The 23076-nt window shown below is 45.4% G+C and overlaps 1 protein-coding gene across 1 annotated transcript; it reads left to right on the forward strand.

The window, feature by feature from the left end:
• The first annotated feature begins 2324 nt into the window (after window positions 1-2324).
• Window positions 2325-16002, forward strand: LOC144726681 (beta-1,4-galactosyltransferase 2-like). Its single transcript, XM_078605472.1, has 6 exons — window positions 2325-3070; window positions 5194-5432; window positions 6371-6558; window positions 12328-12450; window positions 14195-14299; window positions 15689-16002. The coding sequence occupies exons 1-6, from the start codon at window positions 2764-2766 to the stop codon at window positions 15864-15866; spliced, it is 1140 nt and encodes a 379-aa protein (XP_078461598.1). The 5' UTR covers window positions 2325-2763; the 3' UTR covers window positions 15867-16002.
• The last annotated feature ends 7074 nt before the right edge of the window (window positions 16003-23076 follow it).

Here is a 23076-nt window from a genome sequence, read left to right on the forward strand (position 1 = left end):
TCCCTCACGGCAGCAGTGGAGATAGCGTGGCTCTCTCCCAGGCCAGGAGTGGACAGAGCATGGCTCTGTCTCACTTTCACTCACCCGTCTCTTGCTCGCGGTCAGGTGACGCACTTCAAACAATCCGGGGGCGTACATGTTTGGGAGGGGTGCACCTCTGGTTGGCTGCTTGCTCGCGGTCACGTGACACACTTCAACCAATCCGTGCCGCATTAGTCACAGAGTCACAGAATGACAGACATGGGTGTTTCTACGTGTTGTGTATGTCCAGAAATATCCTGGCTTGCTCGATCAATTTCAATGAATGAGGAGCAGTTTGCCACTTAGTTCACCAGTCTTGTCCTTTCAGTCCATCATCGCGATGTGTCTGCCCTGTCCAGGTCAAAATCCCTTTACAGGATATATGATTTATGCTCGTTTTCTTATACACGTGTTTGTCTTCTTGTCGGTGTCAAAGCATGCGTCTCTCCATGCTTCTTTACGCGTGTCATCTCCATATTGTAGGTGTCGCAGACGTGGTTTTTGCAGAAACACTGGAGAGGAAATGCTTAAAATGTTATCTTTAAAAATTATCAGACAAGGACTTTATTTCAACTGGTAAGGCCCCCGTAGAGCTAGGCAACTATGTGACCATGACAACCACCTCGCAGTGGTGGCAATTGCAGGATGAGATTGTGCAAAATAACAATAGCAAAAACGTCAAAATAATTACATGAAACCCACGCCAATAACTCACTGCAAACAGGATAAACAAGAGTGCTGAAACACAAATTCAAAACGGTGTTTAAAAATAGTAGATCACGAACATATGTAAATTAAACGTTTATACAGCCTCAGCCATAATGGACCTTAGTCATAGCATTCATAGCAATTATATCAGTGGTAAAGTCACGTGCAAATCACCGTTCACTTTATTAAGCACATTTCTTATATTAGCCAATTAGTGGACATTTGTGGCCAGGTTGCTTCTTAAAAAGAGCTATATAGCTCAGCGGGCCTTACCTTGTAAAATAAAATAAAATCGTTTAGTTTATTTGTAGAGGGCTCCCCTTTCGATCTATAAAATCCGAGTGAGATGACAGAAGAGATTGAGACAAAAAGAACATACAAGTTTAGTGAGTAATAGTAGGTTTTTACCCTTTTAAACTGGTACAAAACTGACACCTTTATTCAAGGCATCATGTTTGCAATAACCACAACACAAGTAGTCAAAAAAGCAAACAAAAAGAAGCAACTCTGATAATGATAATAATATGCACTGTCCTTGAAGTTGATTGGTCCACACCCGAGACGGCTTTCTTTAGAGCCTAGTCCCCATTGGTGTTGGACCAGATGACACCAGAAGGCGTACAACTCAAACACAGTGCAATATCAGAGTATTGAGAGCTCGGGGTAAGCATTTACACTATGAGATCTCTTTTACCAGTGGCAAAATATAATAGTAGGTTTTAACCCTTTTAAACTGGTACAAAAATGACACCTTTATTCAAGGCATCATGTTTGCAATAACCACAACACAAGTAGTCAAAAAAGCAAACAAAAAGAATCAACTCTGATAATTATTATATTATTATCATTATCAGAGTTGCTTCTTTTTATTTGCTTTTTTGACTACTTGTGTTGTGGTTATTGCAAACATGATGCCTTGAATAAAGGTGTCAGTTTTGTACCAGTTTAAAGGGGTAAAAATTTACTATTATATTTTGCCACTGGTAAAAGAGATCTCATAGTGTAAATGCTTACCCCGAGCTCTCAATACTCTGATATTGCACTGTGTTTGAGTTGTACGCCTTCTGGTGTCATCTGGTCCAACACCAATGGGGACTAGGCTCTAAAGAAACCCGTCTCGGGTGTGGACCAATCAACTTCAAGGACAGTGCATATTATTATCATTATCAGAGTTGCTTCTTTTTGTTTGCTTTTTTGACTACTTGTGTTGTGGTAATTGCAAACATGATGCCTTGAATAAAGGTGTCAGTTTTGTACCAGTTTAAAAGGGTTAAAACCTACTATTATATTTTGCCACTGGTAAAAGAGATCTCATAGTGTAAAAGTTTAGTGAGATTATCGAAATGCTGACACGAATAGAGATGCAGCGAGATGAGTACAAAGATGCAGACAAGACTAAGACGAGGTAACACTTCGCGTTCTAAACGTTAATTTGCTGGTTACGTTTCTAAACATTTGACATTCAGCTAATCATTTGTCCACTACTATTTTTTCATGAATCCGAAGCCCCTTTGAGTTTCTTCTCTTTTGCTTGCTTTGCTCACCGCCTTTAAACGCCGCCTCTGACTAAACTGGGAACGCCCATTGCAAAATCAGGAGGCGAAATTGTTATACGCACAGCCACTGCGACCAACATGCCCCACAAGTTGCCACAATCATCATAATCAGGTCGCTACAGCAGAAAACTCGTGTCACAAGCGCGTGGGCGGACAACTCCAATAGAGAAAGGTGTGTGCGCGTTTATATATGTCTCGGACACATGAGCCGACATTAACAATTTGGTTAGAATACACCGACGGGCGGGGTTCGGTTACCCAAGCCGCTTTGTATCGCCGACAACAAACCCGTGTTCACCTGCGCGTCCAAATCGGCGAGAATTTCAGGAGGCTTTTGGCGCTGCGTTTTCGCCGGCAGCAAATCGCTATCCGAGTCATTTGCCTCCGGCCGATGAGCCCGGTCGTAATGCACATCGGATGAGTCGGTGAAGTCGGTTAAGCTACTTGCTTGGCTGTCTCGCAAGCCCCGTCGCGGTACATGAACCCGTGTGCAAGGGTGTGGAAGAAGAAGTTGGCCGCTGCGATGTACAGCGCAACGAAGAAGCGACTCGCCAGCATGATTATCGTGGCGTTTGGAGCCAATTGCTTCTTCGTGTTGGTGCTCTACACGAAGGCGCACGAGCAGGTGATGACGTTCATTCGGGCTCAGACTCATCAGCAGCAACAGCTGGAACATGCTTCTCAAGGTCTCACGGAGCAACACGCCATTCCCGGATTTCGACAGTTCCCGACCCCTCTCCAAGCGCCAAGACAGGTTCCCTGCCCGGACAGACCCGCACACCTGTGTGAGTGTATATGTGGGGAGCCGTGGTGGAACGATGACGGGTGTTGAAATTCGTTTGCGCCGTGCGTAAAGCAGCCGTGCTAGTCGGAGGTGCGGGATTCGCGTGCCGCGCTGCGAACCCCCGGTGAGCAGAATTCGATTCCTGGCTCACGGCCGACACAGGTGACGATAATCTGAACCGGTCCTGAGCCACCCCTAGGTTGACTCGGCCTCAAATGAGTACCTGGTTGCGGGGTGTAAAGATCGCCACTAGGGAGACAAAGGCGACCGGGCGTGGTGCTGGCCACCCCACCCCCTCGTGTGCCGTGCCTTTCAAAGGTGCTCACTAAACATAACTTTGCCCTACAGTCTGGTGCAGGCTATATGGGGTATCCTCGTCTTGCGTATACGAGACATCCTCTGATTGTGTCGGTATGTGTATAGGTCGACGCGACCATAAAATCATTACCCAGTACGGTATGTAAACATCAGCTTTGGGGCGACGAAGGCGGCCGGGCGTGGTACCGGCCACCCACCCCCGAGTTCGCCCTATGGGCCCTGAACAGGTACTCGCTAACAGGACACTCGTCCCAATAGCAGGGGATGTTTATATCTTGTTTTTTCTTGTGTGGGGAGCGGTGGCGCAATGGTGAGCGCACAGAATTAGATAGATACTGCACATCACATTGACTATGAAGGAAAGACAGTGGGCTTGGACCGGGACACATAGCTAGAAGCGATGATGGCCAAATTTGAGGCTCGTGACGGATTGGTACCCAAAGAGTCGGAATGTGTATTTATACCGGAAGAATCCGATGAGCTTTGAAGCTCTTTCACAAACGCGCCCAACAGGACGATCCACCTCGGAGACGGAGTCATAAGATCATATCACGCACAGGAGCGAGATTGACTATGTTAACATGGATGTTAAGAATCTTTATTTTGTTAAGATCCATATGTGTGAGAGTCCTAACATTTGAATGTGAATACAAAGTCATTTGTCGCTTGTAACGCAAGACCCTGTAACAATAAGCACAACATATTCGTTAATGGGTACATCACAGTTAGTTGATCAAAAGGTCACGTGTGGTGGGGTAAAGTGTGAGTGCTCACACCTCTTCCAAGACGTCTGTCCAGTGTAGTATATAGTGAGTCAAGATGCTCTCCATAGACTAAAACATAAACAAAATGTTGTATTTTATCAGGTAAAGCCCACTGCGCTGCATAGTAGGGTTGAACGATTAATCGATTTCAAATCGAAATCGCAATTTCAAACAATGCGTGATTTTAAGCTTTCGTGATTACAGGAATCATACTCTTTGGTTCTTTGAAATTTTTAAATTATTTTATTTTATACCTACGTGACTTTACCGAATGAACCAAAGAGTATTGAAACAATGCGATTAGCAAATCGCAAAGGCTGCGATTTTTTCCGATTTGAAAATTCCTATTACTTTCCTATTGGAATTGTTTTATTTTTAATTATTAAAACTTTATTTATTTAATTGAACAATTGTTCTATGTTTGATTGTTCTATTTCAATTAAAACATTTAAATAAATACATTTGGGAGCAATTATTATCTTTTAAGTTCTCATCCTTGCATTAGAATATATAGAGCAGTTCATATTTTGATGGTATAATGTGGCAATGCTCCATCACAGTGAATATTGAACTGAAGCTTGACTTTTAAAAACATATTCGCAAATCAAATCGCAATATCTGTCAGAAAAATCGCAATTATTTATTTTCCCCAAATCGTTCAGCCCTGCTGTATAGTTGTTTTTTTAGAAGCGACCAAGGCACAAATAATAGTTCAACTAAATGGCTTATCATATGGAAATTTACAGCAGCCAAATACTCTAAACGCATGTTGCTACATGTGGAGGGGAAAACCGGAGGACCTGGAGAAAATCCACACGGCCACAGGGAGAACACACAAGCTCCAAATATACACCAGGCGAGGTAGTTAACATCTCGCCACCGATTTGTTAATTCCAGAGCACTGGAGCTTCCTCGATTGGAGGCTCTTCTGCCAGCAGTAGTATAAGCAAATAATTACAGGGCAGCACCTTTACCGTTGTTTAAATCTTTTTACATAGGTACAGACCAATACATCTGTGTGTTTGTCTTTCTCTCCTGACAGTGGGGGCGATGAATGTTTCATTTGTGAAGACGCCGCAGAGTCTGGAAGCGATAGAGAAATCAAATCCGAATGTGGAGCTGGGCGGCCAGTTCCGCCCTTCGAACTGCATCCCTAGCCAGAAGGTGGCCATCATCGTCCCCTTCCGGCACCGGGATGACCACCTCAAGCACTGGCTTTACTACCTGCACCCAATACTCCAGCGGCAGCGCGTAGAGTATGGTGTCTACATCATCAACCAGGTACACGAGATGTAGTCAACATTCAATTGCCCCCTCTCCTCCGTCCAGCTGATTCAATTGCTCACTCTGCTTTTAGTTGAGTCACTTGGTCACTGTTAGAAAAAAAACAATTGCCCTCTTCACAGACCGGTGTTAGAGAACGGTTCCTAGAAGGACATATCGCAGTATCTCTGTAACGGATCTCTTTGACATTGAGGACAGCACTTTGTCACCCACCTTGATACATAGAGACATGGTAATCACATTTTAGTCAAGCCACGACATTTCATGATCAGAGCTGGAATCTAATCAATTTTATATGACCGTGCTAAGATGATCAATTCCATCAACTTGTTACTCTCGAAAATCCGTTTTAAATCATGGGTGGCTGATACCTAGATTCAAATCCAGCGTCTCAGTGGTGCAACCTCAGACCTCTGACCTCTGAGCACTGAGCTTATAAATTGGTCATTCTAATGTGGAGGTGTTTCACTAAAATAAAATATAATCAAGGAAGACAATCATTCATATGCATGGATTATGCAATACTTTCCAACGAAATGGGTTTGTCCTTTTAAGCATTTCATTCGCAGGAGGGAGGTTGACAGGTAGTGGTCAGGACAAAATTAATTTGCATATTTGCAAATGGTCCTTTTGGTTTGTGTCTCCGAGTTTGGGAAACCCTTTGATCACTTTGGCCAGTTTTCAATCGGGCAAGTCTCTAACACAACACAACTTCATACTAAAGTCTTGCTCCTATTGGATCATAGTTACGAGCACTGTTTTGACCACACGTTACAGACTGACGTGCAGACAGACAAAGCTCATGAATTTACGCTTTAAACCTCGGTTCTAAAGCTGCAGTCTTAAACCACAAATTGTAAAGCTATAGTCGTAAAGCTTAGTTGCAAGGCATGCATTTTCTGGAAAACTGGATTATTGGCATGCGATGGCTGCAGTTTGGAGAGGGGGTGTTCAACCGAGCCAAGCTCATGAACATCGGCTACGTGGAGGCCCTCAAGGACGCCCCCTACGACTGTTTCATCTTCAGCGACGTCGACCTGGTGCCCATGGACGACCGCAACCTCTACCGCTGCTACGACAACCCCCGGCACTTCTCCGTCGCTGTCGATAAGTTCAACTTCAGGTACGCGTGCCGCACGAGCCTCCAGGCTTGTGCCAATCATAGCCTTTCTCGACCAGAACTTTTGCACAACAGTTTATCTCAATCCATTGCAGTCCGACTCCAGTCCTTCGTGACCCACTTCGGGCCGGCTGAGCCACGTGTCAAGCATTCACAGATATTGGCGTGAAAATGTACAGAGTTTATTCGACTGTGTAGGGCAAGCAATTAAGTAAGCTTTGCTTCTTGTGTTGGGGTTTGCATTTATGGTGGTCTCAGACTTGATGGATTGCGTAGGCCACCATATTTTAGAGAGGTTTTTGTGGTTTTGCTGAATAGCTCTAAATCGTGCTGGATAGTTCTCCAAAGAAGTTCCTAGCACGTGGAGAAAAACGTCGAATATCGTGCCGAACAACACACTGTAGTACGACCCGAAGACACATGGGAGAAGAGCTTTATACGGGGGTTTCTTCAACGCTTGTTAGCTAAGATCAGGCACGTTGGCACAAATCTGTGGTCCTCCGTTGTTGGGTCATGCTCAGATGGAGTCATTGTGCATAAGAGACACTTAATCATGGCACCGAAAGAATTGGGAGAAGCGTGAGAAAGCCCTTCGTTGTTTTGACTCATTTGTTTTAAAATCTGTTGTGAAACGAAATTAAAACAGATTTTTCTATTATTTTCTGACAGCCATCTCTGCACATGTGTACATTAACCTTGTCGTTTTCATTTTAAAGAGTAGCGTCTTCGCATATTTAACCATCATAATCATACACAATTAAAGGATTTAACGAAAATAATTTGGTGGGAATGGACATGAGTCCCAGTGCCTGACACCCTAACAATAATTGAAGACTTGGTCCAACATGGATTGAATTCGGATGTACCTGCGCTGGTTAAGCATTGCCTCACCAACACTCATTTTACCTGGAATGGCACCTTCTACAAACAGAATGAGGGTACCCCTATGGGCTCCCCCTTGTCACCAGTGATAGCCAATGTGTTCATGGAAAAGTTTGAATCAAACGCCATCCAGACGTCCACCCTATGTCCTTCCCTGTGGAAGAGGTATTTGGATGACACTTTCGTCATTTGGCCACATGGCCTCCCAGCATTGAACCAATTCCTGGACCACATCAATTCCAGACACCCATCCATCAGATTCACCATGGAAGTGGAGAAAGATGGCAAACTACCATTTTTAGATGTTCTATTTGAGAGGAGACCTGATGGATCATTGGGACATTCTGTCTACAGGAAAACCACCCACACAGATTCCCACTTGAAACCTGATTCCCACCACCACCCGGCTCAAAATAATTATCTCATCAAAACACTATACCACAGAGCTCATGGCATATTTGACCAACACCACCTGGCCAGTGAATTAAAACATGTACATCGGGCCCTCAAGATGAACGGATACTCTGACCGCACTATCTGCCAAGCTGTTTCTCCCACCATACAGAAACAACCACTTGAAACTGCTGCTGCTGCAGCTCCTTACTATTAAAATTCCTTCCCTTTATTACTGCTAACCCTACTCCCTCCCTTTGATGCTGCTAATCCTGCATAATGCACGGGAATAATATGACTTTGAAACCCCCCCTCCACCTCCTACGCATTCCACAAGTAGTGACTAATCCCATATCTGCATTTCCCATAATTATGCTAAATTCCTCTTGATATGCAAATGCCTTTGTCAAGGCGCCCTTCCCCCTCCAACCCAGCTTAAATATACGCTGCCAAGCCTGGTGGTGCTCATTCAGACGCTGTCTTTCCGACAGACCTGTTCTTCACCTGAGGACGGCTGCTTGCGTTGTGGCCGAAATATCGTGAGAATTATTTTATCATGTTTTATTTTTATTATTTTATTATTTCCCTTCGACGTGACTTTACCAAAAGAACCAAGAAGATGAATCCCTGCAGTCACGAAAACTTTAAATCGAAATTTAAGTGGGCATTGACAAAGACACCTCACATTGAAAGAATGATGGCCAATGGACAACACCTGGAATGGAATAACAGCCGAAGGAGAGAACGCACACGCGAGGTTAACCACCGACGAAGTGGATTAATGAGATCGGTCCCTTTGCAGGAGTGGGGATAGATTGTCGCATCGCATCACCTTGAAGGATGGTGGCAGTCTGAGAGGTATTTATCCAGCGGTGCATTTACACTGGCTGAGGGTGATAAGAGTGATAAATTGTTCATCTCAGGAATTTGTTTCCTGTACGAGAGGCAAGTTTGGTTTGAAATAGGTCCTTTCTGCAATGATATTCTGAATGAATGTTCCCAATAAACGTTGATGTTAACTTTTACCCAAATTAAACAGTAACAAATATCTTACATGTATATGAAATAATGACCACAATATATATTAAAAAATTGACTAATTAATGCATCAATACATGCAGGCTATGCATGCTCATCATGTTCTTCAGCTATGCGTCGTATCCACTGCTAGATAAAGGCTTCCCTATGCCATGACCATTCCTCAGGGTCCAATGCCGCTACCGCCCATCTCACTTCCGCCCACCGACTGATCTTATCGCTCCGTCTCTGCTGTGGTCGTCGTCTTCAATGTGTTCTCTCCTTTGGCCGTGCGTGTTCGACTCGTTTATCTCACGAGCCCTCGTGGGTGTTAAGGCTGATTGCACGTGGTTTAAATTGACTGTTATTTTCGAATGTATATTTTTACGCAGGCACATTGTGAGCACACTTGCGCACACATACACTTGAATTGTGCACCTACTTTGTAAATGTCTATAGACCTTGAGTTTAGATTTCTGGCCACAGCTAACATCAGTGGTGATTGGGATCTGAAACGGGTCATGAGCCACTTCTTCACCAACTCATGTTGACCAGCGCGGTGAAGTATGGTCAAAATGACCGACACGTTGCAGCAGATTCACAAAGGACTAGTTAATGTCACATAAGAAATACAGTATATACCATTAATAACTTTGTTGCAAGCTTTAAATGTGCTACATAATGCTTTTCCAAAATCACCCAGAATGCACCCAACCCTAAATGACTTTTGGAGCGAAGCAGGCTTTGTGCCTGGATAGTGTTTGGATGGGCGACCACCAACTACAAAACACAGACATAGTAGGCCATGTGGGCATTTGAGGGCAGTACAGCAAATCCACTATTGTTCTGCACTCCCCCCCCCCCCCCGACTTTTAACCAACCCTCACTGACCAGTGTGGTGAAGTATGGTCAATTTGCCTCCCCCTCCTGCATGGTGGATCGACAAGTGGGCCTGTAGTTGGACATGCATGATACTTAATGCTACGTTTCTGCAAAGTGTAATGCGGGCGTAAGCGACCTTCCGGATGTGACGTCACGGGGGGTGGAGTCATGTGACGTGGGTGGAAGGTTCGGGTCCTTAAGCGGGTAAACCGGAAGGGGAAGTCAGTCGGGGTGTGAGCGGAAAAGAGTGAGGCCACGCGGGCGGGTGAGAAGAGGGGGGGCACCGACGGCTATCGGGAGCCAACCCCGAAGACAAGAGGAAGCTGCGGAGTGGTGTGCAGCTGCAGAGGAAACAGCCAGAAGGGCTGCGGGTTAGAGGCAGCGGTGTGGCTGCCAGGAGGAGCTGCGGAGAGAGAGAGAGACAGCACGAGGCTGCCAGGAGGTGGAGAGAGAGGAGTTGCAGCGAGTACAGCCAAGGGGGGCTGTGTGAGAGAAACAGCAGCGGGGCTGCTGTTGTGGATCGGGCCGACATTGGAGTCAGCACCGTGGAGAAGCTACAGAGTAAAGACAGCCGTGTGGGTGTACAGCACGAACCGAATAAAGGACACTGAGCCAGACATCGTGGTCCAGTCGTTTATTACACTGGTGTCAGAAGTGCAACGGCATGTCGAAACAAGTGAGGAAGAAAGTTAATCCGGCGCCTGCATCGGCTTCTTCGTCCGACGACGACGAACTCCCTCCAACCTCGGATCCTGTTGGGGTGGTGGAGGAGAGCCCGGCTGAGGCGACCACGGGAACGGGAGTGGAGGATGTTGGCGCGGTGGCGGGTCCGTCGACATCATCAGACGCGGATCAACGATGGCAAGCGATGGCGGTACAACTGGAGGCACTTAAGGACGTCCTGGCGCATCTATGCCATCTCGTCGCGCCAGGGACGATGGATGATGCAATTGGTGCTCCGCGGGCCGCCACGTTGCCTGTCCTGCCGCCGCCATTGCCCACGCGGCAAGAGGCCGCCATTTTGCGCGCTCCGTGGCGCCAAACCGCCATCTTGGCCACGCCGCGGGCCGACGCCATTTTGAATTTGCCATCACAACCACCACCATTGGAAGACGGCGGGAAGAGGAGTCGGAGTCGCCACCTTACAACGGTTAAAGAATTTTCCGTCGGTGGGGACTGGAGCGCGTTCGCCTGCCGCTTCTTGGCGGCGGTACGCACAGCAAGATGGACCGATGCGGAGGCTTTGGAGGTGTTGCCGACTCTCCTGGACGACGAATCTGTCCGATTCTTCCGCTCCATAACGACCGATAAGAAGGCAACTTTATGTGGTGTTTTTCAAGAAATGGCCGATGCTTATGAGCCACCAGATGATGCGCATCGGCGATTCGCTCAACGACAACGAGCACCAGAGGAGTCGCCCGTGGCGTTCAGGGGTGCGGTGCTGGAGCTGGCCATGGCAGCTTATCCTGAGACGCCACAGGACCTGCTCGAGCCTCTCATATTAGGGAAGTATGAGACCCAACCCAAAAACGTCACAAACTCAACTTCAAAAGAAAAAAACAGAGGTAGAAAAAAATCCTGTTCTACGGCAGTCTGTGTTCAGAATAGCCAAAGGCTTGACAACACGGCAGAGTAAATGTCCCTCTCTAATTGCGTCTGTCGACAAGGCACAATCCGGTCATTTTCTGTTGCTAAAACACGGAGCCCTGTGAAAGTAACCACGAAGCTAACATCTCGGCAGTTAACGAAATAACGTTCATCAAACAGCCCTGTTGTCAATCCACCGTGTTGTAGATGTGATCCAAGTAATATAGTGTGGCAATGCACTCGCAATTGAGAACGCACGCATGTTTGCGAAGGAACCATGGGGGAAATGTAAAGATGTGAGACCGACACCCCGAAAACCTTTAATCCCAGCTCTCCTTTCAAAGAGGCCCCTGGTCTCAATGGACGAACGTGTGCATTTTGAGCCTTTTGTCAATCCACTGTTGGATGATGGTCTCCTCTCACCGTGCGGGTCAAGGAGGAGTAATTTGACCACACTTCACCACGCTGCGGCAGTGCGAGTTGGTGCCAGTGGGAAACATGAACACAGGAACATAGAAGCACAGTACAGTACAACAATGGATATTGCTACATTGCCATCTGCTTCCCACAGTGTTGCCCCGCAGCAGACTATAGGACCTGCTATGCATGGTGGTCTCCCGTCAAAGCACGATCAAAGCTCAACCCTGCTGAGATTCTGCGATCTCACTGCTGATTTAGTCATAAGCATAACTGGTAAATATGGAGCTTAAAAACTTAAATGGCATTATTTATATTCTTGTTCTTTTAAAAAAGGAATTTAGGATTTAGGGATAACAATATTAAGCAATGTTGTGCATGATGAAATATGTTGGGGGTGGAGTTGTGGCACATTGGTTAGCACAGTGTGCTTTATGCTCTGCGACCTGAGTTTGATTCCTGGCAACGGTTAACATGAGTGGCGAGTGATCCCTGAATAATTTCTGCCTTGCTTCACCAACGTGAACTGACCAACATTGTTGTTTCATTACGAGCCACATTTCAAGGAATGTAATGATTGTGTTTTGCGTGCAGTCTTCCGTACAAAGAGTGCTTTGGCGGAGTGTCTGGCCTCACTAAAAAACAATTTGAGAAGATAAATGGCTTTCCCAATAATTACTGGGGCTGGGGAGGAGAGGATGACGACATCTATAATAGGTGAGAGTGGACGCACCGGAGTTCTGAAACACCACACTTGTGTCTCATTCACACGTCACAATGCTAAAACTCTTTCCTTTCAAGTTAGACCATGGGCTCAACATTTACATAATTATAATGTATAAGAGCATTCGTACAAACATTCACTTCAAATTCATAGTTATTAGGATAACAAATTGTACATATATAAAGTCGTTTTCCCTAAGAACCACTCACTGCAAGGTGGCTTTTAATGCTATAAGCAACTTTTCCATATATCATCACAGCCTGCTCGACAAATTATTGTGCAGGGATCAACGACACACCATACTTCCCCCTCTCATTAGCCGTGCCAGTTTAGAACATTGCTTAACAAAGAGACATTCTGAGGCCTGACTTAAAACAAAAGAAGGTCATGGCCAAAGTTTTAATGTAAAATGGCTCAATGATGTTTGAGATAATTGATCAAAAGTTCTCTCTCAGCAGAGTTTTCTGCCATTTATGTACTGGTTAGTCCACTCGATTTCAACGCAGATGTCGCTGGCTCTATTTGTTCTCCTGGCACAGCAGTTGAACCGATGGTGCAAGTTATCCTAAATCCCCCAAACTCTGTCCACCCAGCAGTACGCATGGGTGCACCAATTTTTTCCGATCAGAAGGTCGCCTGTAGTGGTGGTGGTTTAAAGTGTGGGTACTCCTGCCTCTTCCAAGACGTCTGTCCGATGTGTAAAGAGTGGGTCGATTTCACTCCATCGAGGCTCTCTGGAGCTCCACATAGTGGAGGCCCTTTTGCAGCAGCAGCGGCATGAGCCAACAAATGCAGGACTGCACCTTTAACTTTTACCTCTATCGATGGCACCAGCCTTACAACTTGGCAGGGTTTCCAAGAGATGTACGCACCACAATGCACAATACGGGTTCAGAATCAGAATATTTATTTAGACTGCAGGAGGAATCCGATGAGCTATAAAGCTCTTTTTCACAGATGTCCAGTAGGGGCGGGTGAGAACGTGACAACCACAAACAATGCAAATACACGATGGGAGTGGACAGTATAGGAAAGGTAAACAAATCACTGAAACAAAAATATACAAATAAACTAAACTATTTTTATTTCAGAGTAATGTCCACTGGGCTATTCACTTATTTTTTAGAAACAACCTGGCCACGAATGATATCTCAACAAAGTGGCCTATCACGTGGATATTTATAGTCGCATAAATAATTTAAATATTCTAAATTTAATCCAAATTTATATTATTTAAATTATTTTGTTCGTGTCATGGACTCCCTGTGAAAAGCAGGTGCGCATTCCACGTATTTTGTGAAACATCAGCATGGAGAAATTGGTAACATTGACAATGGACTTTTACTAACACTAGATGCAATTATACCAAGCGTTTGGTGTTTTATTAAATACCGGTCGTTGTATAAGAAATTGTTCATGGTTGATCATAATGATGAGAATTCGATCCTTTTAAGGGCAGGTGTATTTTTTGGCTATGAATTCAGGTGAGTCTGTAGTGAGATGCGTGTGTTTAGACTGTTAAACACCAATTCGATTCATGGACCATCAATATTTCATATTCATTTCGTGCCAGTACGTGGGAATACTGTGAGAGAATGGCTTGGCAAAGGGAATTTATTACGGACGAAATTGCGATATTCAAAAACAATTCTGCAAAGACGATATACACAGCAATGTGAGGGATGTTATTGTGTGTAATGCTGACATGTAAAGCTGTGAAGCTGCGTTGTGTGCTAGGATCAGAAAAGTGGGAATGAACATCTCACGTCCTGACATGACGATTGGGAGGTACAGAATGATTCGACACGATCGAGACGCTCACAATGAAAACAACCCATTCCGGTGAGCCTCCCTTTACATGACGCACAATATCTGCATGCAAGGCAATAATCATTCGGGCATTTGTGTCAGAGCTTTTTGGTCAAAAGTGGGGTGAGGACAAGTTTAAATCTGTGCGTTCCCATCGGGCAAATTCCAGATCTCACACGGACACACGTTGAACACATTTTTGCAGCAACACTCTGGGAGTGTCTTGAATACATCTAAAGCAGTTTGAGCAGTACCAGAGTGCGCACTTTGCTAAACAGGAATGTGTGCGTATGTATGTTGAACTTCTTTTCGCACCGTACGTAGCCAACCGTGTTAATCGGCGGTGTGCGCACGGACATACAGCTTGTTTGGAAATCCACCACTGGATGAAAGGAAATTGGTATCCCTTAAAGTTCAACATCTCCAGTGAAACCGAAGTCTACTGTGGCCCATGTGCCATGTGCTGGGATGCAGAAACGATTTGTGCCACTGATGAAAATGGCCACCTCTTCACGTATGTACATGTAAAGTCCTATGTCAATCCGCTGCTTCGATGAGGGGCTATCCATGCCCATGTGGAACGGGAGAGCAATTTTACTCTATCTGGTAAAGGTAAGAAGCATAGACGTTGGAGCCATAATACGGTACAACAACCCACGCGTCCGCTGAACGTCTGGCAAACATCACGATAACAAATATTGTTTGGGTCTTTCGGTAGAGTCACGTAGATAGGTACAAATTAATAAACATAAATATTAAATAAACAAAAAACTTGGACGCTTCGATCACAACACAAGCGATCGTGATCAGGAAGAAAGAGGGGAAAGCTGCTGAATACAGACGGTATTATTGGTTTATAATGGGTGTAGTCCTAGAGTCATGATAACAAAATATACCGCAAACAGTGAAGGTGCTCGTCATTGCATCGGATTACATTTTAAACGTTTCACGTCCGCAAGGCCGATTCGAATTGGAAGACGCTCTCTCAAAAGCATGGCCGTTTCAACAGAGTAACTTTTTGCCACTTCCATTTCTCATACGTGGCCATGAAACACATTGCTTGGTGCTGACCTCATAATGCCTAAGGCCGCCGCTGAGGTCATGTTGATCGATGCCGTAGCAGCTGTGGGTTGGTTGGGCAGACGGGGGTGTGGTGGGTGGGAGGGGGGTCAGGGTGGGGCGGCAGCCCTGGTCACCCCTCCAGGGGGGGGTGGCGTCGCTGAAATGTTTCGGTGAATCGATGAAGGCAAACAGCAACGACTGGTGGCTCATGTTTTTGATGGGGGTGGTGTCCTCACTGCTGTAGCAGTTGCGGGGGGGGGGGGGGGTGCAAGGATGGCACCATGCTTTGCTCTCGCACCATGCGCCAAAAAACGTCTGGCTGCTCCCCTGATGTTATCTGCCCCTGACCCCTGCACTCAGGAGCTGGCAAATCACTAAGACGGCCTTTACCATGTGGAGGGACGGCATCAACACCTTGGAGTACAAGCTCATTAAGGCGGAGCGATGGCCCCTGTACACCAAGGTGATCGTGGAGGTGGGCAAGCGGTCGCCGGGCAATCAAGTGTGGGGGCACCGCAACAAGCGACAAGGCCACTGAGCGTCCAAGCCATTCTGTGTCGGAGGGCACAGCTTCCTCCTGGGGGCAAACAGAGGGTGGCAGTGTGGGTGGTCCTTTAATCGACGACCGACTGTTCTGTAATTCACGGTGATGCGTTTTTTAAAACTGGTGCTTTTTTAAAAATGAACGATACGCTGCACTGCGCCAACACTTGAATTCATGACCACTGACAAGCATAGCGACAGTGAGGGACAGAGATTCATGAATTAGTGAGCACACATCCAGGGCTCAGAGCACCATCGCCTGTTCTATCTCCCAGTGCAGCAGTTGAAACAATAGGCACATTTTTTAAAAATCCCCCTCCCCCCCCAGCCCGCCGCCCTTCCCCCACCGGGCGTGTGTGGTGGGCTAAAGTGCGGGTACTTCTACCTCTTCCAAGACACGTCGTCAGAAATGACGAGGTCGAACCGTTTCTGGATGGCACCTTTACATCTAGCTTTATCCAGGGGTGATTAAATTGCTTGCACTTAGTCAAACTGTTCAAAATATCCTGCCTATATTATGCTATGGACTGCAATAAACTTACTAAGTGTAGTTGGAAATTATTAGTAAATCATCCGAACGTAAAATTAATTCACATGAATCCTGTACTTTTGCGAACGTGCAACTCTTATAACCTAGGTTATCATGAGTGTGAATTTTTTTATGCATTGTAAGCACTATGAAATTGTTAAGTCTTGCATTTTATACTGAACTCGTTAAATGTTTGCAAACAATTTCTAACGTGCAGCGGTAGCGAGTTCCAGGTTTATGGAATCACTGACAGCGACGCTGCGTGGTCTAAATCTCACCGTCCAAGTGCATGGAACAATCAAGTCACCGTGGTACTGGCAAACGAAGATGACGACTTACGATTGTGTGCATTGTCATGCACACGTCCGTCGGGTAATGCAGAGAAGATTGATGCAAATTCTTGTGGACCTTTGCACTTTTAAATCTAGATTGAAAACTAAATACTTTAGAACTGCTTTTTGTGTTTAGCTTGGATTCTTCTCCCTGCACCTACGAAGAGGACGGTTGGCTACTTACGGTGCTAAAGAAGTTCATCATACATACATACAAAGAACGAGCAGGGCGTGTAGTCGACCCTTGCTTTAATTGGCAGCCAGTGCACTTTGTCACAATGTTCGTCGAATTGAGGACAGCCCAGAGTGGATGCAGATGGACGGCACCGCGCTTAGCTGAAGACATTGTAACATGAGTACACAAGGTTGGTGATGGACGCGTGGACTGGTATCTTGGCTGCATCGAAAGTCAATGAACGACGTGCCGTGAGCAGCCGCCGAAGTTGGTAACAGCACCTGCCAGCCAAATGTTGCATGTGTGCAGCGAATGTCGGTTCAGGAACAAGATCGACTCCCAGGCGCTTGACGGCAGTAGACATTGGGATGGCTGTGCCTCTCTGGGTGATAATCCGCGGCAGATCTTTAACAAGTTGCTACCTGATACTAAGCCGGATGAATTGGCTTTTCTCAGCATTTAACTTTAGCCGATGTAATGACATCAACTGGTTCGATGTTCTCAATGCACGAGCTAAGGTGAGGTAACGACGCGACACATGAAGCGGCTTTATCATGAAATGTAAAGCTACCTGATGTCAGCATTTCGAGTGGAATACCAAGACCGTCTCACTGAGCGACTAGAGATGTCAGCCTTGCAAAGTATAAACAGTGCTGGACCTGCAACACTTCGTTGCAGTGTTCCACAATGGAGGACTGAAATTGGTTGACTGCTGACCAGCAAAGCCTGCAGTCCGGGTCTGCTGCCAGAGGAAAATAATCGATCCACGATGCGTGAAGACAAGTTGAAGAACAATTTTGAGGTCGACCGCGTGAAAAGCAGCGGACATATCTAAACTATTGAACTAAACAATTTTTTTTACCGGGTTAAGCCCACTCGGCTATATAGCTGTTTTTCAGAAGCGACCTGGCTATCACAAATGATAGCTCAACTTAGTGGGTTATCGCGTGGAAATTTGTAGCAGCCAAATACTCCAAACGCACGTTGATTCTAAATGGGGAGGGAAAAGCTGGAGGACCCGGAGAAAATCCATGCGACCACGGGGAGAACATGCAATCTCCAAATATACAGGCATCAGGGTGGGGATCAAATCCACGGCCTCCTGTATACCAGGCAAGGAAGTTTACATCTCGCAACCGCAGCGCCCACAAGTCGACCAAGTCAATTGGCTAACAGAGCATCTGAGACTCGAGTAGTCTCTGTTGAGTGATGCTCCTTGTAGGCAGATTTTGAAGCTGTAAACAGGTTGTGTTGTTCAAGGAATGTGACGATCTGATGGGATACCAACTTCTCAACAACCCCAGACGTGAACGTGAGGTTGGAGATCGGTCTGCAGTTTCTGGATGTCGGCTGGACCAGCATTTGCCTTTTACTCTTTGGTTCTTTTGGTAAAGTCACGTAGAAAATAAAATCAAATAATAATATTTTCTACGTGACTTTATCAAAAGAACCAAAGAGTATTCCTGCAGTCACAAAAGCTTCGAATCTCATTTGCCTTTTGTGACGTGGTGTAACGACGGCGTGGCGTTGATTCTGTGGCAGGGAGCCATGCTTGGGTTACGCGGCGCACATGTCCACTTAAATGCGAGAATCTTGGGGAGAAACTCTTGGGCTATTTGTGGGGAATAGAAGTATAATGATAAATCCCTGAAAGTTCAATGTTTTAGTTACTTTTAAAATGCTGTAGTAGTAGTAGTAAAATAAAAAAAATTACTACCGCCATCGTACACTTTTTAATTAATACACCCTGGTTTTTAGTGGGGGTGAGTGTTGGCCTGGAGGTCATGAACGCAACAACCTTAGTTGGATCTCACGTCATGCCTGACATCAATGACAAGTGATATCTGAAGAGGTCCTGAGGTGTCCTCACCCTGCCCTTCCTCTTTCACCCACCCATCATGACCGGTGTGATAAAGTATGGCCAAACAAAATTGCCACAAATGATTATTTTAAGTACAGGCGTGTCTCACTTAACGAGCATTCGAAGATAATTACCCGGTAGGGTAAAGGTAGCGCGAATAATTACCCGGTAAATACAGTACATTGTTTGCAGCTAAAAGCTCCGTGGCACAGTCCGTGGCCTCCATTATAAATTGCGATAATTGATGTCGGACTAGATGGAGACGGACCACGTTCTTGGGGTAGAGGATGAGATCGAGGATGCCAGCAAAGGCATTTTTGAGGTTGCTGCGAACAGCAATCGAAAGAGGCAGCGGCATGCGTTCCCGTGGGAGCACACACACGATTGGATGGAGGGTGACCCCCATTTACAGCAAGGGAAGCGGCAGTGCATGCACTGCCGCAAGTGGTTTTCCACCCACACGAACGCGTCGGGGTGGAAAGCCCACCTCAAGAAGCACAACGCGCTCGCCCCAGGCAGCGAAGTCAGGACGTCGGCTGCCTGAAGGTTCCGTCTAACTGGGCCGGAGCGGCGCAGGATCTTATTGCCTGTCGTTCGTCCGAGGACGATGTCAATGACGAACTTGATCAGGTTGTTGATGAGATCGCCATCAACCAAGACGACTGGGACGAGGAGGTTATAGAGGACGGTGTCGTCGATAGCCTCAACGCCCGATTCGAGAGTATTCTATATGTATAAAGCGCTCTACCTAGCATTTATCGTTATAAACCTTTTTCATGTGTTGTACCCCAGTAATTTCCCTGTAATCGGGAAATTTGTATGGGATAAGGGTAAAAGGTAGGGTAAAGGTAGGCTCGTTGCTTTTTACCTTACCTGCTAAAGGGTACAAGGTAGGGTAGAGCGATTGTATTGTGGTAAGGTAAAAGGTAGGGTAAAGGTAGTCTTGTTTTTTTTTACCGTTTAACTTTTACCTTACCTTGCCGAGGGCTACGTGGCGGCAAGGGGGCATTACTGCAGCCCGCAGCTATTTGTTTACCTGCTGTGTTGTGCTTTTTGCACGCGTGATTCGTCGTGTGGGGGAGGGGGCCGCGTGGTAGCACTGCAATGGTTGGGTGGAGGAGATAATTCATTGGAGACACTGAGCACAGACACACCTGCAAGCACTATGGTTATTAATGTTTGGTAAGTGTTAGATTTGTTGGTTTTATTTCTTTACTTAAAAATTGTAATTAGTATTTCTCACGTTTAAAATGTGTTCGAAAGTGGAACATTTTGAGGCTGAAATGTAACTCATCTTTTAACACGGGAGTCAATGGGAAAACGATGATCGTTTAACGAGCTTTCTCTTAACGGGCAATTTTCTCTGAACGTAGCTCCCTATTCTGATGTAAGATTGGAAATTCAAATACAGCTATCATTTCTGTTATTCTATTAAACGTTTTCATTATGTATGGCCTTGGAATGCATTGCATTAATTGAGAAAGCTCTTCGTGTTTTGCATGTTGGTATATTACTAGCTTGTGAAAGAAAGATAATTAGTTTTATTTCACTTTGTTTACATGATTTTTAAATGACAGTAACAATAACATAGAAATCATCAGCTCATGTTCCTATCATTTTGGGGAAAAAACAACATTATATTAACTGGAAAAAAGCTTTTCAAAGGATTTTATTCTTCGACGGTTAAGTTGCTCACATCTTGTTAATGACAACGCGGTACTACACAAGCAATACATTTGCACGTGTAAACTTCTGCAAATGCCAGGTTTACATGAATATTGTGTATAGATTGATAAGCAGATAAATCAATGTAAAAATATTTTGACAATACAGTGTAAGGTGACCAGGTATCCTTGCAATTTATTGACAGGTTTTACAATTGGACGTGCACTATGTCAAAGTAAAAAAAAGGAATAAATAAGATGAACTAATATTAAAACCATATGCTGCTCTATTGATTAACTATGTACACACGATCTGCTGTGCCACATCACAGCAAAACCTATACGTGTGTTCTTAAAATACATTCTGTGTAACCTTAGACACGTAAAAATAAACATTACACGGTTGACAGTTAACGTTTTTGCCCAGACATTTCTGGGCACAACTTTTTTAACTTCTGGCCAGTGTGAGATTTATCAAAGCCCATTTTTCATTATTTTTTATCACCATATGTAGGGCTTAATCCTTATTTTTTTTTTACTTGTTGAATGCCAAACTAAAAACAAACGTTGTGTTATAAACTGTGCTTTTGGGTTGTACAAAGTGTAGTTCGGCATTGTCGGACGTTTCGCTGCACTGAATTTAAAGCAATACGTGTAGAAGCTTCTGGAACGTGGAGTGAAACGTCGGACCACATACCAAAGAACACGCGGTAACAACCCAGAATACTTTAGAGAGCTACCCTGCCCAGCTGCGACCTGCGCCGGACTTCATATCTAAAATTGCCCTTCTGTTCAACCAATGGAGTTAATTTATAGAAAGTAAATTATAATAATTTAACTGTCACTGTATAGTAGGTTCAAAGAGACTTGGACGACGTAGTCGGAGGAACACTTATTTATTGAATGTTCCACTATATACAGGCCAAGATATACAACACTCGAAGGGGTATCGGCCCCTTCACCCGTCTAACAGGGAACCCCACAATCTATATCCCGGCTAGCCTACTCCCAGGTCCTCCACTACAGAGCTAGGGGAGGCTAGCTGACCCAGCTCTGGCCAAGCTGGGATTACGGCACCCTGAGTCCCCAGACCGGCTCTTACAAGAGCATCGGTTCTGTGCTCTCGGGGCCACGCCACTGGCTTGCCCTGGTCGGTCCTTAGAAGGACGGCGATCCAGGGGAGTCCCAGGGCCTATCTAGCTGGTCTTCCTTCTTCGCTGGTTTAAGCTAAACACTGAAACCCGAGCCCTCCGGCTCACCGCCTTATATAGCAACTCCCCCACCGAGGGGTGGGGCCGTGGGGGATCACAGCGCCGTTTTAGCCCCCCAGGCTAAACGGTGCGGACGTGGATGTAAGCATCCTTCCGCGTGCGGGCACAACCACCCCTGGTGTGTTTGTTCGCCCTCCCCTAACACCTCTACAACTGCAAGAGCAAAAAAAGACAAGAAGTAATTATCTGAGCTCTGCATCAGAGCTGCGTTTAGAGTTTATGTTGCAGGCATTCTATTACAGTTAAGTTTGTCGGCAATTTGAAAACAAAAAGTTAAGTATTTATGCAAAGCATACTTTACCGTGACACAATCATTACAAAATGTGCCGTTTAATAAGGGCTGCGATCGCGTATAGTATGAAGAGTCGTCTTAAACTCACGCTTTCACGGGTGAAAACGATTGCGTGTGTGTAAAAGCACAGAAAATACACTTTTTGCGGATTCCCGAAGGTATGCCAAGTGGCTCGTACGTTTTTGGGGATCCTTGTCTGATGCCAAGCAACGCTTCAAGGGGCACGTGAAACGATGATGAAGATGATGGCAATAATATAATATTGTCTAATACTGTTAATTAAATCTCTAAAATCGTAATATTACAGCACTGAGGAATGTGGAGTGTGCCCGGGTATTCATCATAAATACTACCATGGCATTTCTTTTTCAAGAGTTTAGTTTCACGTAATAACATTTTGCCCATTAGTGGTAACACAGGAGCACGTTGTCATCATTGTCATCATAGTAGTAATGTTCTATACAAAATAATATTGCGCTTGTGGAACGAATTGCCTCAAACTCCCTGCATTCTAAAAGTCATCGTTGAGAAACTCAAAAGTCATTTCGTGTCGGCCCTTGAACCATTAACTCATTTCGAAAACTGAATCTTGCTGGCTACTTGTTCGACTACAAGATGGTCAGGTGATATAATTAATACAGGTAGGAACAACAGTTCCACACTGCCCACTAGGGATTATTTGTCTGTCGTGCATAGCCACGCCCTCGATTTGTATTTCATAGAACGCTTCGGGCGGGCTCAGCACCACGTGACGCGCCGCCTCACGCAGCTTGCGCCGCGTGACACGGATCGCACGAATGTGCTGTCCAACCAAGTTCCTACCTGCCCACTCCGAAGGAGCGTTTTGCTAATAGATTATTAAATCCATCTGTGCAGAGCTTGTGTGTGGAAGTTTTTTCCTGGTACTCTCATTTCCTCGCACATGCCTCTCAATAATGGAATTCCCAAACTTCCCAAAATGGGATTTTAATAAACTATCAGAATTTATTTGCAATAGGCAGATTGGGTCAGTCTCACAGTTAAATTTAATTGTGGCATTGCTGCTGTCCCTGAAATGTAGTGTACCATGCGAAGAAAGGGT

This window comes from Lampetra planeri, chromosome 24, assembly GCF_965212315.1.
Source record: "Lampetra planeri chromosome 24, kcLamPlan1.2.h2, whole genome shotgun sequence".
In the NCBI taxonomy this organism is placed as follows: Eukaryota; Metazoa; Chordata; class Hyperoartia; order Petromyzontiformes; family Petromyzontidae; genus Lampetra; species Lampetra planeri.